Source organism: Amblyomma maculatum, chromosome 11, assembly GCF_055883805.1.
Source record: "Amblyomma maculatum isolate TAMU_Amacu chromosome 11, ASM5588380v1, whole genome shotgun sequence".
Classification (NCBI taxonomy): domain Eukaryota; kingdom Metazoa; phylum Arthropoda; class Arachnida; order Ixodida; family Ixodidae; genus Amblyomma; species Amblyomma maculatum.
Genome location: NC_139354.1, coordinates 159,155,920 through 159,174,010, shown reverse-complemented (window position 1 = coordinate 159,174,010; position 18,091 = coordinate 159,155,920). Strand labels below are relative to the sequence as shown.

At 44.9% G+C, this 18,091-nt stretch overlaps 1 protein-coding gene across 1 annotated transcript in view; it reads right to left on the bottom strand.

Annotated features, from left to right (window-relative positions):
- Positions 1 to 18,091, bottom strand: part of LOC146175270 (uncharacterized) — a 303,458-nt gene that overhangs the window by 197,964 nt on the left and 87,403 nt on the right. Inside the window, exon 2 of the mRNA XM_084584704.1 lies at positions 12,256 to 12,458. Within this exon, the coding sequence (XP_084440830.1) occupies positions 12,256 to 12,458 (203 nt within the window). The remainder of the gene's footprint in view (positions 1 to 12,255; positions 12,459 to 18,091) is intronic.

The following is an 18,091-nucleotide window of genomic DNA, read 5'->3' as shown; positions in this document are numbered from 1 at the left end:
CTTCCATGGAGCTCAGAGGCTGAAAGAGCCTTTAACAATGTAAAGGTTGCGTTGAAGGCAATTCCGACATTAGGTGCCCCACAGACAGGTAAGGCGTTCGTGCTAACTACTGATGCCTCGGAAAAAGGGGTAGGTGCATGTCTGAGTCAGGAGCTGGATGGTTCTGAGAAACCTATCGCCTTCCTCAGTAAAAAGCTAACGCCGCAACAGGCGAAGTGGTCTGCTATCGAGCGTGAGGCCTTTGCAATTGTGTGGGCGCTGAGCCGCCTTGACACATGGCTTTTCGGTGCTAAGATCAAAGTGGTCACGGACCATAATCCGCTGACTTATCTGACCCAGTCCACACCCTCCAGTGCGCGCCTAACTCGATGGGTTCTAGCGCTGCAAAAATATGATCTGGAGTTTTCGCACATCAAAGGATCGCTTAACCGGTTTGCCGATGCTCTGTCTAGGCTAGAGAGTGGTATCTAGAGTGGACGGCTCAGGTCGCCGCTCATCGGGGTGTTGGAAGTTGTAACAAGCCCCGTTGGCTCGTTGAGTATGGGGAAGATTGCGGTGATTGTGCTGTTCACCTAATATTGGTGGGTGAAATTACCATGGTGGACCAAAGAACGTACAGGGCAGGGTCCTGCCTGCACTTGAGCGTTGATTAAGGACTGTTAGTTTGTCTGTGTGTATCAGTATCTGGCACTCCTATGTTCTGTGTATCATGTGGTTTACACGTGTTACCTTGTATTGTTTTGCGTTTGATTATGCAGTGTTTATTGCTTGATTTGGTGTTATGTATGCCAAGCTGTGTTGCCTTGTATGGCGTATGGTTTAGTTGCCGTTTGCGAACGTGCACGCGGAGATTGTCGTTCAGGGCGCGCGCGCCTCTGTACGGAGCGTTGCACGATTGTTTGCATAGCTGCGTTTGTTTGTTTTGTTTGGTGTACGCCACACCACAATGCCCCCCCCCCCCCCCTCCTTCCCCCGTTAGGGGAGTTTTATGTTGAGCGTACAGCAAGTGTACGCGCAACATTCTCGATGGGGAGGAGTTAAGTTAGCGGGCTTCGCACAGCAGCGAGATTCCGAGGGGGCGACCAAGGTAAAGGGGCAGTTAGACGCGGGCAGATTTATGACGGTCGCGCGGGCGACCGCTTCTCGAAAGTGAGCCCAGAACACATGGCAGCGGGCGACGCCGCCGGCTCTCTCCGATCCGTGCCGCGAGGGAGGCAGAACAGTGCAGTTAGAGCGCACAGCATAAGCGCGTGGTTATGGGTTCGGCGCTAACTGCGGTGTCTCCCGGTTCGAGTGGAGAGGGCGCGGAGGCCATAAATCCCGAAACGCGGCGTAACACGGGCCTGGGGAGCCGCTGTTGACATGTCTTCCCGGGAAGACGCCTGTGTGTCCCTGTGAATCCACCGCCCGCGCGCAACCGGCCAAGGGCAGGGATCGGAATGTGTTGGCCTGAGGTTTGCGCGTGTGTGTTTTTATGTATTTTCGGAAGTGTAACCGTCGACGCCGTTGAGTTTTGCGACTGCTTGGCGCCTCTTGCGTGGGAGGATTTTGGAGAGGGAAAAGTTGCAGATGTATGTGTTTGTGTGCGCAACCACTCGCCGCTTAGTGCGTGCTTTGTGTGTGTTTTATTTGACATGCGTAGGAGAGGGTATATGTGGCACAATGATTGGCCAGCCCATTTTAAAGGACTGCATGTTATTGGCCACAGAGTGGCGTACGTTGATTGGTCAACGGACAAAACTGGAATTTTGGGTAACGCTAAGAAAGCGAGTGTTGGAGAGTTGGGCTCGGAAGAGAGTGGGGCTCGGACGTGAGTGGAGGGCAGACGGGTTGTTCGAGAGGGAGGCTAGGCTGACGGAGATCTCAAGGGACTCCGGCCTAAAGTGTAGCAGGAGGCCAAGGCCTGATTCTGCTAGCCTCTGACCTCAGATCGTTCACCAGTCGCAGTTAGCCCTCTACGTTTGATGTCGCATCCGACGACATTGGTGTAAATACGCCAATTGTAAAAAGTGTAAATAAACGTGTACAGTCCGAGAAGAGAAGTCGTCATCTCCGCACCGCAATGTGTCACTGAGCCACGGACGCAGCGGTGGTCACCAACACCACTCGGTACGAGCGAAGGCAGCAGAAGAAACAGCAAGAACACCTGCTGTACAGGGAAGCCCATCAGTCCCCAAGCCTTCGCACGTTTGAGTTTAACTACCTCTGCAGTTGACGAAGCTATACGGCGATGCTCGAGCAAGCGTTCGTCCGACAGGCGATGCTGTAATCTAGCCTCACATTCAACGAAATATTTGTTGCTTTGATTCGGTAAACAGTGACTGGCACGGTGTTTGTGTGCAGTGTATGTTTCCGATATCTGGTCGCTGAATATATTTTTATCCTTGCTCCCCTTTTTGCAGATTAACACGTGTTTGTGGAATAAACCTGAGCTGAGGTCCGGCGCTCTACAGTTATATTATAATTTCTTGAATTTTAAGGAAAGACTATGAAGGACATGGAAATTAAAGATCGATAAACTTGCTAGCCATTTCGTAAAGGTATGTACTAAGGCCATCGCTAATAGAATCAGGGTAGCCATAGAGAGACTTCAGTCAACTAAAGGATCAAGGGGGGCTTCTGGAAAGGGTACTGTGCTATCGATCATATCCAATCAGGTACTAGAAAATGCTCGGAATGTAACAAGCTCGGCCTAGAGGTTAGAGCGCCCGTCTCTGCTGCAGGCGGTGGTTAGTTCAAAACCCACCGCCGGACACCCACCGGTAAAAATGTGGGCCCAAACCCAGTTTCGAATCTCTCAGCCTGCAAAGGGGGCTCATGTTCGTCTTGCAAAGGCCTCAGCTGTAGTGCTCCCTTTGTGCCGCAACCTCAGCTGCCGCAGACGTGGTCAGTTCAAAGCCCATCGCTGGACACCCACCGGTAAAAATGGGCACAAGCATCCCACGGCCTGGCGCTCGGCTTCCTTAGGGGTATGCGCGCTTGGGAGACGCTCCCCGCTGTTCTCCTGGGAGGCCAAACCTAGTTCGAACTACTTTTCCGCCTGTAGAGGTGGTTCATCTTCGTCTTAGTTCTCACTTTGAGCCTCGGCGCCAGAAGGCATGCAGCCTGCCTCCACAGCATTCACTTTATAATAAAAGCATTTCTCATTCGAAACATAGGCAGTCATGAAGGCATTGAGAAATCAGAGTGTCGATGGACCGTACGTGAAAGTACTGCAACCTCGAAATTCTACGACTACTTCGCGATCTGCAACTTCAGACTACATAAGTTCAGGCTAGTAACGAGGTAATAAAGAAGAGGGCAAATACGGGCTGGTTGGTACATGCTTAAAAATCGAGTAAAACAGCGCTAGGGGAGACGAAACACGTGTAAAGGAGGGCATGGATGAAATGAGGCTTAGACAACATAACATTACTTGAAAATGTTGGCAGCAGGCTAGAAGCTGTGGAACCTTGGTTGCAAACGCTTGAAAGCCATACACAGGGCCCGCTTGCACAAAACAATCCTAAGACTGTCTTAGCTAAGTCCAGACTTAACTGGAGTCTAAAGAATAGGCCACTAGCATGGCCGCTTAAGACTGGAGTCAAGACTGGGCTTCAGTCCTGACTTGAATAAGTCGCTTGTATGATTACGACTCTAGTGCTGTCTTGGTTAAGACACAAGGACGCCAGGTGTCTAAGTAGAGAAATTAGGGAAATACAGGGATGCGCTGGCACTGTCCTTGCTGTAAGATGTACACATTCCGTCAATTTTGCGTTGTGTAAAATCCGAGCCATCGCTTTTTGGGGCTTAAGATTGTGTTACGAGAAAAAATGCCCCAAGTGGTTGCTGAGGCCGTTCAGGGAAGCCACTCTGGTGAACATGAACCCGAAGCGTTCGACGTTCGGAACACGAGCCGTCTTAAATAAGCTTGGTCTTTCTAAAGACACCATTTAAGTCTGGACTTAGCTCGGACTTTATCGTGCAAGCCGGCCCAGGACTCGACCCGTTCTATCGACGAACTTCGTCGACCAAACCAGTTGTTGCAGGCTCGTATCGACGAGCTTGATAGGAGCCGGCGCGATAACATAATCTTGCACGGAATACGAAACGGCCTAGAAACTGAAGACAAAGTTTCAAAGTTGCTGGCAACCTGTCTTGATCACCATCTTTCATCGACTGATATCGACTCAGCTCATAGATTAGGTCGGTATTCACTCTCATGCTGTCGTCCTGTCATAGTTAAATTCGCTAGTTATAAAACTAAAGAAGATCATTTTTCAGTCACCTCAAAACTAAAAGAAAAGAATATTAGTGCGACAGAAGACTTTTCACCAGCCACTCGTCTTGCTCGGAAAAAAGTAACCGGCTTCGCTAAACTACAGCCAGCTGCCTCCCCGCGTTACCGACTCCGGTACAACAAACTTTTCATTTCCAACAAATGCGACATGTATGATCCTGTTGCTGACATCTACGAAGTCGTCTCTACCAGTCCGCAACTTCAGATTAATAATTCGACACCGCCATGTCCTGCACTCACAACCGAAGTATCATCTGATTAGGGAATCCAGAGGGGATGTGGCCACACGCAACAATCAACGCATGCGCCGGTCGTATTCACTAAAACATTAGAAGCATTGTCAAAAAGCGCACAGAACTTTCCTCTCTTATCGATTCATGCTCCGCTGGTATTGTGTTGACTGAAACATGGCTGCGTTGGAACATCAGAGAAAGTAAAATCCTCGACTCAGCTAACTAATTTCATTTTTACAGATTTGATAGACAGGAAAGGCAAGGCGGAGGTGTTCTCATAGCTATCAAAAACATTTGGAATAGCTCGCGCTCAATATTAACACACACATAGAAGTCGTTTGGGTGTCTGTGAACCTTGCTCGCCGTCAGATTATAATAGGCATTTGCTACCGTTACCCAAATGAGTCACCGGCATTTATCAACGAACTTCACGACAATATTAGCACCATTACATCACGATATCCCTCTGTCCCCGTGTTCTTACTGGTTGATTTTAATTACTCTGGCGTTGACTGGACCTCAACTCCACATTTTTCCTGCCGAACGTGCCGCGAAGTTTTTCATTTGTGTTCATCATCCAGCTTTACCCACATTGTTACTAAACCTACCCGGTCACACAAACAACAGCTAACATATTAGACCTGATTTTGTGCACACGCCCTAAACTGTGTTCTCAACTGACCTACTTGCCAAACTTAAGTGATCACGTTGTATTAAACTTTAGCATTACTATCACGACAAAACTATTGCGCAACTATAACTGGGCTGATTTTGACCAAATTAATATGCACTTGCACTCTTTCTTAACATCATTCTTAGATACTTTTCAAGAGCGCTCTGTTGAGGCAAACTGGGATTTATTGAAAGCCAAGGTTCAGGAGTTTACTAATCACTTTATTCCGACTCGAACCATATCATATAATCCAGATGCGCCATGGTGTAATTTGCACATAAGACGACGTTCAAACAAAAAAAAAAACGCTTTTATCGTATGGCTAAATCATCTCATAATCAGACTCGCTAGGAATTGTATCGTAAAGCAGACGATGAATATATTTCCGTTGTAACGAGACCTAACAAATATTTTGCTGAGAACACACTACAGAATCTGCAGAATCCCCAAAATTTTTAGAAGATTATTAACCCCAAGAAAACTGCGCGTGTTACATTAATAGACTTAGATGATGCACCAGTACCTGATAATAAATGCGCGAGTGTCCTAAATGATGCGTTTTCAAATTGGTTTTCTACTTCTTCCCTCGTTGAGCTTCCTATCTTTCGCGGTTACAAATATTTGCCAATGTATCCCGTGGTGGCCCACTCTGACGGTGTTGCTAAAATTATTGACAACCTTAAAGTATTTTCAGCGGCCGGCATTTGGTAACATTAACGCAAAGTTTTTGAAAAGTACCAAAATGTATTCATCAATTATTTTAGCTAAAATATTCCAGCAGTCATTGGAAAGTTGTGAATTACCGTCAGACTGGAAGATAGGGAAGGTGGACCCAGCGCACAAATCCGGATCCAAGCATTTTCCTCATAACTACAGGCCTATATCCATCACCAGTGTACCTAGTAAAATATTAGAGCACATTCTCGTTTCTCAAATTATCACATTTCTGGAATCTAACTCATTTTTTCACCAGGCTCAACATGGCTTTCGCAAGATATACTCATGCGAAACGCAGCTTCTTTCGTTCAATCACAAGTTACATGTCATCCTCGACCACCGATCCATTGCAGATTGCATATTTTTAGTTTTTGCGAAAGCATTTGATAAAGTATGTCACCAGCTACTACTACTAACATTACGCTTCATAGGACTCGATACTAATGCTCTAAAATGGCTCCAGTGCTTTCTAACCTCTCGCCAGCAGTTCGTCTGCGAAAACGATGTTATCTCTCCCCTGCATCCAGTTATCTCCGATGTTCCTCAAGGTACTGTACTTGGGCCTTTACTTTTTCTAATCTATATTAATGACCTGCCCAACCGTGTTTCCTCATCCATCCATCTATGTGCTGATGATTGCGTTCTTTTCCGCGAAATAACATCTGGCACTGACACACGCGCTTTACAGGCCGACATTGACAACATTAACCTATGTTGCTGTAAATGGCATATGACATTAAACGTAAACAAATGTAAATACATCCGCGTGTCCCGTTCACCCACTAACATATCTCCTTACCATCTAGGCGGTAACCAATTAGAATCTGTCCTGTCATACAAGTACCTCGGCATTCACATCACTTCCACCCTTCCTTGGAAAAAGCACATAGCATACATCGTCAACAAAGCTAATCGCATGCTCGGGTATCTCAAGCGTAACTTCCATTCAGCCCCTACTAACACGAAGCTAGTGCTTTACAAAACCATAATTCGTTCGCAAGTAGAATATGCATCGCCTATATGAGACTTAGGCGTTGAAGTTCTTACAAATCAGATAGAATCAATTCGGAACAAATCAGCTCATTTCATTTTATCGAACTTTCATCGCACCGCCAGCGTGACCGCCATGAAATCAAACCTAGGCATACCACTTCTAGCAGTGCCGCAGATTTGCGCGACTGTTCCTCTTTCACAAAATATTTTATCACGAAATACTACATGATGAATTGCTCGTACCACCCACATATATATCTTCACGCCTTGAGCATGCACACAAAGTCGGCCTAATTTCATGTAACACCAAAGTATTCTCCGACTCGTGAATACCTCGTACATCTGTGGACTGGAACCACCTTCCTTCGTCAGTGGAAACAATTGAGCTGTTATCATTGTTCCAGTCATCAGTGTCCAATGTTGCGCAATGATGCCTAGTATAAAAGTGCTTTATGACCATGATCTGCTTATTTGTTTGTTTGTATGTTTCTCTCATTATGTCATTACATGCTGTACGTTTTATATGTCCCAAATAATATTGTTGTAATTCCCATTCCCCTCTGTAATGCTTTACCCCGAGGGCACCAATAAATAAAATAAATAAAAATTTGTTGCGGCTGCGCAGCAACCGTACTTCTGCATAAAGAAATAAATAAAATTCCCACAATTAATCCTCCTCCTCCTCCTCCTCCTCCTCCTCCTCCTCCTCCTCCTCCTCCTCCTCCTCCTCCTCCTCCTCCTCCTCCTCCTCCTCCTCCTCCTCCTCATCATCATCATCATCATCATCATCATCATCATCATCATCAGTCTGATTATACCCACTGCAAGACGAAGGCATCTGCCATAATCTTCCAATTAACCCCTTCCTGTACTAGCTGCATCCACTTGACGCGTGCGAAATTCTTAACCTCATCCGCCCACCTAACTTTTTTCCGCCCCCTGCTACCCTTTGATTTCATTTGAATCCAGTTTGTTACCCACAGCGGCCATCGGTTATCCTCCCTTCGCCCTACATGACCTGCCCATGCCCATTTCTTCTTCTTAATTTCCGCTAGAATGCCAATAACTTGAGTTATTTCTCAAACCCACTCAGCACGTTTTCTATCTCCTAATGTTACACCTACCATTTTCTGTTCCTTGGTCCTCTGCGTTGTCCTAAATTTAAGCAGAACCCTTTTCGTTGACCTTCATGTTCCAGCCCTATATGTCGCTACTGGTAGGATGCGAGTGTTACACACTTTCCTCTAGAATGGTACCGGTAAGTTGCTTGTCCTAATGTTTGAGTACCTTCCAAATGGAACTCCATTTCCAACCATATTCTGCCGATTATTTCCTTGTTGTGGTTCGGATCAACAGTCACTACGTATTTTATGTACACGTATTCGCCTACCACTTTCAACGATCCGGCACGTATTTTAAACTGTTGTTGTTTTCCCAGGCTGTTCAGAATTCCTTAGCCTTTTTGCATATTATTCTTTAGGCCTACCTTTCTGCTTCTCCTGTCTAGACCATTTATCATTAGTGGCAGTTGGTCCCCTCAGTTACTTAAAAATGCAATGTCATCTGCGAATGGCAGATTACTGAGCTTACCCAACTGCTCCCATTCCATGCCTTTGAATACACTCTCTAGTAAGCTGTGAATACATTGCGGAGATCGTGCCTCCTTGCCTAACATCTTTCTTAATTGGAAATTTATCACTTTCTTTATGCAGAACTATGGTTGTTGTGCAGCCACTATAGATATCTTCCAGTACTTTCACATGTGGCTCACGTACAGCCTGATATCGCAACTGCTGCATCACTGCTGAGATTTCGGAAATGTCAAACGCTTTCTCGTAGTCAGTGTATGCTATGTATAAGAGCTTGTTATATTCCGATCCCCTTTTTATCATCTAGTTGATAGTATGAATATGGTAGATGGTAGAGTACCCTTGTCAAAACCTGTCCGATGCTGTGGTTTTTAGAAGTCTCGGAATAGCCTGATCCCAATGACGATCAGCTGCGTAAGAATGTCGTACGTACCGAATAGTGAGCTGATTGACCTTTAAATTTTCATGTCCTTAGCGTCCCCTGTCTTATTAATAAATATAATGTTAGCGTTCTTTCACGATTCCGGTATTTTCGATGTCATCAGCCGTTACGTATACTGGGTGGTCAGTTTTTCTGGCACAAAATCCCCTCCGTGCTTCAACAAATTCTCAGCTACTTTCCCTCTTTTCATAGCTTCTAAGGCTTTTATTACCTCGTCCTTCGTTAGTGGCGGGACATCTGACTGCTCTTCATTACAGCATGGCTACTGTAGAGGTCCGTATATAGAACTCCTTGGCTACCTTGATTATCCTGTCCATGTTAATAATGACATTGCCCGCCTTGTCCCTCAGTGCATATATCTGAATTTTACGTATGACTAATTTTCTCGTTACCGCTTCCAAGCTACGTGCGTTCTATAGATCATGCTCAATTTTTCCAATGCTATGCATCCTTATGTCGGCCATCTTGCGCCGCTTTGAATCTCTACCAGTTCTATCCGATCTAGTGGGTTGGAAGCTTTCATACCTTGGCGTTTCTTAATCAAATTTTTCGTCTCCTTAGATTACCGGTGTCCTTTCACACAATTCTATCGCCTACTTCCACCGCGCACTCAGTAACGACATCTCTGAAAATATTGTTCATTGGCTGTAGGCTATGGTCGGCTTCATCGATTATCACTGAGTATCCACTTCTGCAGCGAAGGCCTGAATTTTTGTACTCTTCCCCTCACCGCTAATTCGTTGATGGACTTCTTCCTCACTAATCTGTTCCGCTCCTTTCTCAAATCGAGATTTATTCGAATCCTTACCATCCCGTGGTCACTGCATCGCACCTTTAAGATTACCTCTGCATCCTGCATATGCAGGGGTTAGAACAAATTATGAAATCAATTTCACTTTTAGTCTCCCTGTTAGGGCTTTCCCATGTCCACTTGCGATTCTTACGTTTGCTGAAGAAGCAGATCAATTAAGGGGAAATGAGGGTGCTCGTTATAATACATGAAGGAAAGAAGCCAACAGTCGGCGAGGCCAAGGAAAGCATTGGGGATGGTACTTTGTCTTTTTTTTTAATCTTTACTTGGATAATCACAGAAATTAGTAATGTAATCTGTTTAGGGGAAAAATAATTAAACACAAAGTAGAAGAAAAAACAACGTGCCGATGGTGGGAACCAAACCCACGACCTCCGAATATTGCGTCCGGTGCTCTTCCAACTGAGCTACATCGGCCGCTGTCCCCCCTGCTACTTGCTTGGGTATTTAAGTTGTCTGTATACGAACCTTGAGAGTGTTCACCAGCGCCACCCTCAACCATAGCGGCGGACGTGGAACATCCTTTGTTACCGCCACCGTTACGTAGAACGTGATCAAGAGCGAGGGCGAAAGCTCTGCTAGAACCCTCTTACACTACCTATGGCTTCAAGACTGCCAGAACCGAGACCCCCGTAAGCTACCAGCAGATCAATTAAGGGGAAATGAGGGTGCTCGTTATAATACATGAAGGAAAGAAGCCGAGAAAGGGCGTTCCACGTCCGCCGCTATGGCTGAGGGTGGCGCTGATGAACACTCTCAAGGTTCGTATACAGACAACTTAAATACCCAAGCAAGTAGCAGGGGGGACAGCGGCCGATGTAGCTCAGTTGGAAGAGCACCGGACGCGATATTCGGAGGTCGTGGGTTCGGTTCCCACCATCGGCACGTTGTTTTTTCTTCTATTTTGTGTTTAATTATCTTTCCCTTAAAACAGATTACATTACTAATTTCTGTCATTATCCAAGTAAACATTAAAAAAATAATACATAAAGTACCATCCCCAACGCTTTCTTTGGCCTCGCCGACTGTTGGCTTCTTTCCTTCACTTTTGCTGAAGAAGTTATTCATGATTGGCAAGGTATTGCGTTCAGCAAACTCATCTAGTAACTGCCCCCTACTATTTCTTAATCCAATTTCATAGTTGCCTACTGCGTGGCATGCTTCCTGCCTAGCTTGGAATTGAAGTCACCCATCAGAACATTATAATGTGTTTTTACTTTCCTCATTGCCGATTCTACATCTTCATAGAAGCGTCTTGCTTGCTTGGTCATTATGTCTACATGTAGGTGCGTATGCTCGTACAACCTCATTATCATTATCATCATGATTTATCATTCCTTTTAGAGATCCCTGTCAGGGACATTATATAAGGGGAGGGGCGACAACGGCGAGAAAGGGCCATACATTAGCATTAAAGCGAAGGAAAAAAATACAAACATGCATAACATTGACAAATTGAGGAAAAAAACGTTAAGGAAAGAAGAAAATTCAGCCGATCGAGACAGTGCCCATTAAATACGGATAATCATGTAGCAAAGCATAACAAAATAAGGCCATGCGGTAAAGTCAACTATAGCAAGCAAAAGTGGCAGAAATGTGAAATAAAGAAAAATAGACTTTGACGCAACAGTGCACGCAAATCGGATTGCTAATAATGGAGCGCAAGAAAAAGTGTCTATGGCATGTCGAAATGATCGGTTAGTAGCTGCCTAAATTTGGAGATATTAGACTAAGTAACTACGCAATAGGGATGATCCATTCCTCTATGGCGATAAGGAGGAAGGATTTGTTGAAGGCTTTTGTGGAACCATGTAAACGTTGTATGCTTCGGGAGTTAAATAAATGGTGGGGTGAGAGGAAAGGAGCACGCAATAAGTTTTCTCGGTGTGCACAAAAGTTGAAATATAATTTATGTAAAAGAGAAATGATCGCAAGTTTCTGACGAAGCGCTAAGGGTTTTGAAGGCCGAGAGATGGTTTCAAGTTAGTACCGCTGTGGCGAGCTGAATACTGGCAAGTTATGAAGCGTGCTGCACGATTCTGAATGGCCTCGAGTGAGAGAATCAAGTAGGTTTAGTAGGGGTTCCATATTGCTATGGCATATTCTATTTTAGGGCGGGTGCATGTTTTGTAAGCTAATTGTCTAACCGATGGAGGGGACATAGCCAGTGTTCTTCGGATGAATACAAGTTTTGTGAATGTGCTAGCACAATGTTTGGTGATATGGGCCACCCAAGTTCGTGATTTCAACAGCGAGGCACATGCTGTTAGTGCAGGAAGTGAATGGAGCGTTTACGTTTAGCTTATACCGCTTATTGAGCTTAATTACTCTCACATTAATGCTACAGAATTCATGTATATGACTTATTGAAAAGGAAACCTGCCTTCTTGTTGTCTCTCCGGTAAAGCTCGATGCTCTAGTTCCCCGAACAGCACTACTGATCTAGCTAGGGTTTTAGCGTTGAACGTTGACAAAGCCACTTTATTATGGCGAACCTTAAAGAGCATTCCTCTATTACCTGCTCCTTGAGGGACAGGCAGCTGTGTTCCTGGGGCTCACTGGCGTAATTCCAGTCGTACGGCCCGTGAAAGTGGAGCAGGGCGTAGATGGGAACGTCGGTGGTGGCATCTTCAAGGCCGCCGGCCTCCAGCAGCAGTACGCTGGCCCGGGGATCAGCTGACAGTCTGTTCGCCAGAACGCAGCCAGCAGAGCCGCCGCCCACTGCGTCAAATTAGGTTGAAGACTTTTAATGACGAAACAAGACGGCTCTGAAGTTCAATCGAGAAGGATGCATGCAGGATTTTCTTTGTTCGAATTGCAAATTTACCTCAGTGCGTTTGCAGCGGGCAGTAGCGATGCTTAAGAATGCTCATTCGTATCCCTCATTGACCGCGTATAGCACTACATACAGTCGCAGAAGACAAAGTGAGCACTGCTTATATCTCAGTGGAAAAAAACTACACTACAGTGGGAGAACATTACAGCAAGGTGAAAGAAGCATAGTTCCACCTCTTCAAAATGTTATTTATTCACAAAATATGAGGGATGGGATTCGATTCACGGTGCTGTTGAAACTGAATTGATTAAGTGTTGCGTATTTCTGGTTGCTGATGCAATTTTCTTTTGGATTTACGCTCTTGCCTTGTATTTTGCCATCCTCAGCTGTAATGCCATACAGGTTCTGTGGGTACACTGATAAATAAATAAATAAATAAATAAATAAATAAATAAATAAATAAATAAATAAATAAATAAATAAATAAATAAATAAATAAATAAATAAATAAATAAATAAATAAATAAATAAATAAATATTTCCTAGGCCTTTCGCAACTTTATACTTTCCTGAACTGTACTACAGTACTTTTTATTCTGGAGTTTCATAGAATCCCCCTGTTATAATCACACAAGAGTTTACTGTAACTAAAACGTTTCAATTGCCAGACAGGTCACTAAAAAATTGCACTGAAATATTTATCATCATCAGCCTGATTATACCCACTGCAAGGCGAAGGCCTCTCCCATATTTCTCCACTTAACCCGGTTCTGTGCTAGCTGCATCCACTTCACCCCTGCGAACTTCTTAATCTCATCCGCCCACCTAACTTTCTGCCGACCCCTGCTACGCTTTCCTTCCCTTGGAATCCAGTTTGTTACCCTCAGCGACCATCGGTTATCCTCTCTTCGCACTACATGTCCTGCCCATGTCCATTTCTTCTTCTTAATTTCTACTAGAATGTCGGTAACTTGAGTTATTTCTCTGACCCACTCTGCACGCTTTCTATCTCTTAATGTTACCCCTACCATTTTTCGTTCCATAGCCCTCTGGGTGGTCATCAACTTAAGTAGAACTCTCTTGGTTAGCCTCCACGTTTCAGCCCCATAGGTGAGTACAGGCAAGATGCAACTGTTGTATACTTTCCTCTTGAGCGATACCGTTAAGCTGCTAGTCATAATCTGCGAGTGCTTGCCAAATGCGCTCCATCCCAATCTTATTCTTCTTGTTATTTCCTTTTCATGGTCCGTATCTGCGGTTACTACCTGTCCTAAGTAGACGTATTCGCCTACTACTTCCAGTATTTCGCTGCCTAATGTAAACTGCTGTTCCTTCCCGAGGCTGTTGAACATTACTTTAGTCTTCTGCATATTGATGTTTAAGCCTACCTTTTACTTTTTCTGTCTAGGTCATCAATCATTATTTGCAGTTCATCCCCCGAGTTGCTTAGCAAGGCAATGTCATCAGCAAATCGCAGATTACTGAGGTATTCTCCATCTGCCCTTATCCCTAACGGCTCCCATTCCAAGTCTCTGAATACTTCCTCTAAACAAGCTGTGAATAGTACTGGGGAGATTGTGTCTCCTTGCCTAACACCTTTCTTTATGGGAATTTTGTTACTTTCTTTATGCAGAACTATGGTTGCTGTGCAGCCACTATATATATCTTCCAGCACTTTCACGTACGGCTCGTCTACCCCCTGATTTCGCAATGCCTGCATCACCGCCAAGGCATCACCGCTGTATGCTGTATTGTACGACCGCTGTACACAGGGGCTTGAACCTCGTCAAGTGAAGTGTTTTTCACTTTTGTTCGAGCCCCTGCCGCTTTGATGGAAATAAACCGAATTGAAAGGTTTCAACTGAGTCAAATTCTTTTTCGTAATCAATGAATGCTATGTATAAGGGCTGGTTATATTCCGAGCATTTTTCTATCACCTGATTGATGGTATGGATATGATCGATAGTAGAGTACCGTTTCCGAAACCCAGCTTGATCCTTTGCTTGATTGCAGTCTAAGGTTGTCCTGATTCTATTAGCGATTACCTTAGTAAATACCTTATACGTAACAGACAGTAAGCTGATTGGTCTGTAATTTTTAAGGTCCTTAGAGTCCCATTTCTTGTGGGGACACAAGAAAGGGGACAAGAAATATTTTGAGTGACCGCAGAAACTGAAGTAACTATTGTGAACCATAGTTACCCCCTTTTTCTGGCTCCCATATTGTAGTAACAGTTGTTTAGGTTCCGTTCCAGAGTGCGTGTTCGTACAGAGCTCGCGAGGAAAAAAATGTGTATTATATATCTCAGTAAAGCCCTACACCCCAATTCAGGGTTGGCGAGATATTTTGCATACTGAGGAAAGGAAAGGCAGGAACATTGTAATCATACACTGAAATTACTGCACAAACTTGAGAAGGCGTTAAAGGAAAGCGCCTCGCCGCGGTTGTTCAGTCGTTAAGACACTCGGCTACTGATCCGAGGTAGAACACTACTTCCGGTGTCTGCGTTTCGATGGAGGCGAAACGAGGTGTGCGGTGCGATGTCAGTGCACGTTAAAAATCCCCAAGCGGTCGAAATTACTCCGCAGCCGGCTCGGCTGCTAATTGTACCTTTCTGTTTCACGCTTTCTTTCTACTTTCACTCCCACCTTCCCTTACGGTGCGGTTGACGTGCCCACAGGAAAAAGTGACAGATGCAGTACTTTGAGTTTCCAATACGCCGTTTTTTTATTCCCGCCGTGGTAGAGCAGTGCTTGGAGGAGAAAGGCAGAGGTTCCATGTGCTGTGCGATGTCAGTGCAGGTGAAAGATCCCCAGGTGGTCGCAATTTCCTGAGGCCTCCACTATGGCGTCTCTCATATCCTGTTTCGTTTTGGGACGTCTAACCCAACAAACTAAATCTATTTTATTTTTAAAAGGGTCTGCAGATACCTGCAGGGACAACTGTCTAGGTTGACTTGTGATGACCCATACATGGGGCAATGCTCCGAAGAAGTCATCACCTTCCTGAAGAAAGGCCAACCTGTGACGTGCATGTCAGTAGACGTGAAATACATGTTCTACTCAATTTCTCAAGACGGCGCGATATCAGCAGTTGAAGAATGTATTGACAGCTACGGACCAACGAAGTTTCATAACGAGTGCGGGACGAGCGTCAGCGGCTTCCTTGAACTACTGTGGGTGTATCTGAGATCCCTGTATGAACTGTACGAAGGGAAAATATACGTACAGCGAGGAGGAATTTGTATCGGGTCGTGCATAGCTCCTGTCCTTTCGAACCTGTAATGACAAAGGGAGACCGCAGCCTAAAACCTGAACTGAATAGCTGGGAAGTTGTAGCATGTTTTCGATACGTAGATGATTTTTTACTTTGTTTTAGTAAAGAAAGACCTGGTACAGTCGACGCGGATATGATGGTCGCGCTTTTCAAGTGCAAGTTCAATGGGCTTGACTTTACCTACGAAGTACCTGATAAAGAGATGATAACGTTCCTTGACCTACAAATACTTGACACCCCCATGCGCACATGCTGGTGGTATCATACCAAAAACGAAAAAAGCCTCATGAGATTCCATTCCAGCCAGTCCAAGCTTTTTAAAAGGATTGTTGCCCACTCGTGCATGTCCTGCGATCACAAAATGACAGAGTGCATTGGTATGCAAATAACCCGGCTGAAAGCCAGTGGTTTTCCAGATAGTGTCATTTCGTCCGTGGCAGAAGAGCTGCTGAAAAGCATGACGAAGAGAACGCAGGCGCAGAGAGAAGAGGGCATCAGAGAGCCATGTGTTGTAATTGCTTATATATATAAAGCGTCACATGGAATAAAGAAGGTGGCAAACAAACTTAATTTGAAGGTGATATTTAGGGCGCCAAAAAAGTTAAGCCTCTGTAAAGCAGTAAATGAACATGACAAGCATGGCAAGAAGAGGGAATGTGAAATCGCACATCGAAAAAGGTTCATACCTTGTGAGGAAGAAATCATTTACAAGATACTAATTTCGTGCGAAAAACAATACATCGGACAAACAGGAAGATGTCTTAATAAGAGGCTCTTGGAACATCATAATGACTTTGGGAAAATCAGCCATCCTGTGAATTTTGCACAACATTGCTTGCTGTCGAACCTGGCTGCAAACCATTATTCCACAGGACTGAAATTGTAGGCAAACAAAAGCAAAGTTTTGAAACAGGAATCGTAGAAGCCTTCTTAATTGAGTTAGCAGAAAAAGATACGTGCGTTAGTACATCATCTGTGGCTCTCACAAAAGTGGAGCTAGATATGATAGTTTTGCAGATGCGGAGTTGTGGTCAAAGTGATAACGTGCCTGATCACGCGCATGGATGATGTGTTTGTGTTTTGACGAGAATGCTATATGTATATATGTACGTGTTGTGTTGATAAAAATAGACAGTTGTAGGTTTGCGCTTCATTCGTGTGTCGTCTTTCACTTGATCTGTCTATCAAGTAGCGTAGTAATCACCAGTATGATCAACCAACTGGCCCCCGCGTTTGCGTTGTTGGTAACCTTAGACGGGCATTACGAAAATAGACACGAGACAACCAAAAGGTCCAATCCTCACAATCTTAGCTTGGTGTATATTTGAATTGTGCGATAGTCCGCTATTTTTTTGCACTCATTCTTGAAATACGCGATCATCCGTTACCACTCGCAATTCCTTTGCCTAGCCGCATTGTGATTTAATCGAAATATGTTGGTTTTCCGACCGCTGCTCCATTCAGTGCATCCCAGGCAGTCTGAATCGCAAGTCATCATCCTCATCAGCCAGACTGTACCCACTGCAGGGTGAAGGCTTCTCCCATACACCGCACTTAATCCGGTTCTACAGCTGCATTCATCAAGCCTATCTCATGGTGTCGTTAACTGGAACAAAACGGGGACAGAAACCCATTGCCAGCGGCATTAATGGCGTGAAAAGACATCTTCACAATGGCTTGTAATTATTGGAACTACTGAGTAAAAACTTAACATAAAATAACATTTTCACATTCTTATGTTGTTGAAGTTTATCTTTTTGGTTCTTGAAAAGAGCGCGGTATAGGTATCGTGCAGAAATTATATATAGTGTACCATATTTTGGGCGGTCGCTTTTGCTCTTGAAAACTCGGTGGAATCTTCCAGAATGCCTGAGGTTCAGTGGTGTCTTCGATGTATTGTCACACCGAGGAGAGAAATGTATCCTTAGAACCATCATGCCTTCGTTTTGCCGTTTGCAGACGGCACACAACATAAACCCAGTTAATAATGTGTCAGACGTCGTTTTGTTGCTTTCGGTAAAGCTTGTATCGTGCAGAGCTTCTCAGACGGTGCTGTGGCAGCGGTTCACCGGAGAGACGTTCCGTCGTGGCAAGTGCAACATGCACTGCTGGAACGGCGTCCTGTGTGTCGCATTGAATTCGTGAGGCTTCCGCGCCCCTCTTGGTCTTTTTAACTACGCGCGCTGCTGCCCCTCCGTCTCGGTGTACTTGGAATTAGTGCAACTGGGCATGTGCGTACTTTACGGCGAGGCGCGACATGTGCTCGGAATCGGATAGCTTTTATAAAGACGGCGGGAAGCCA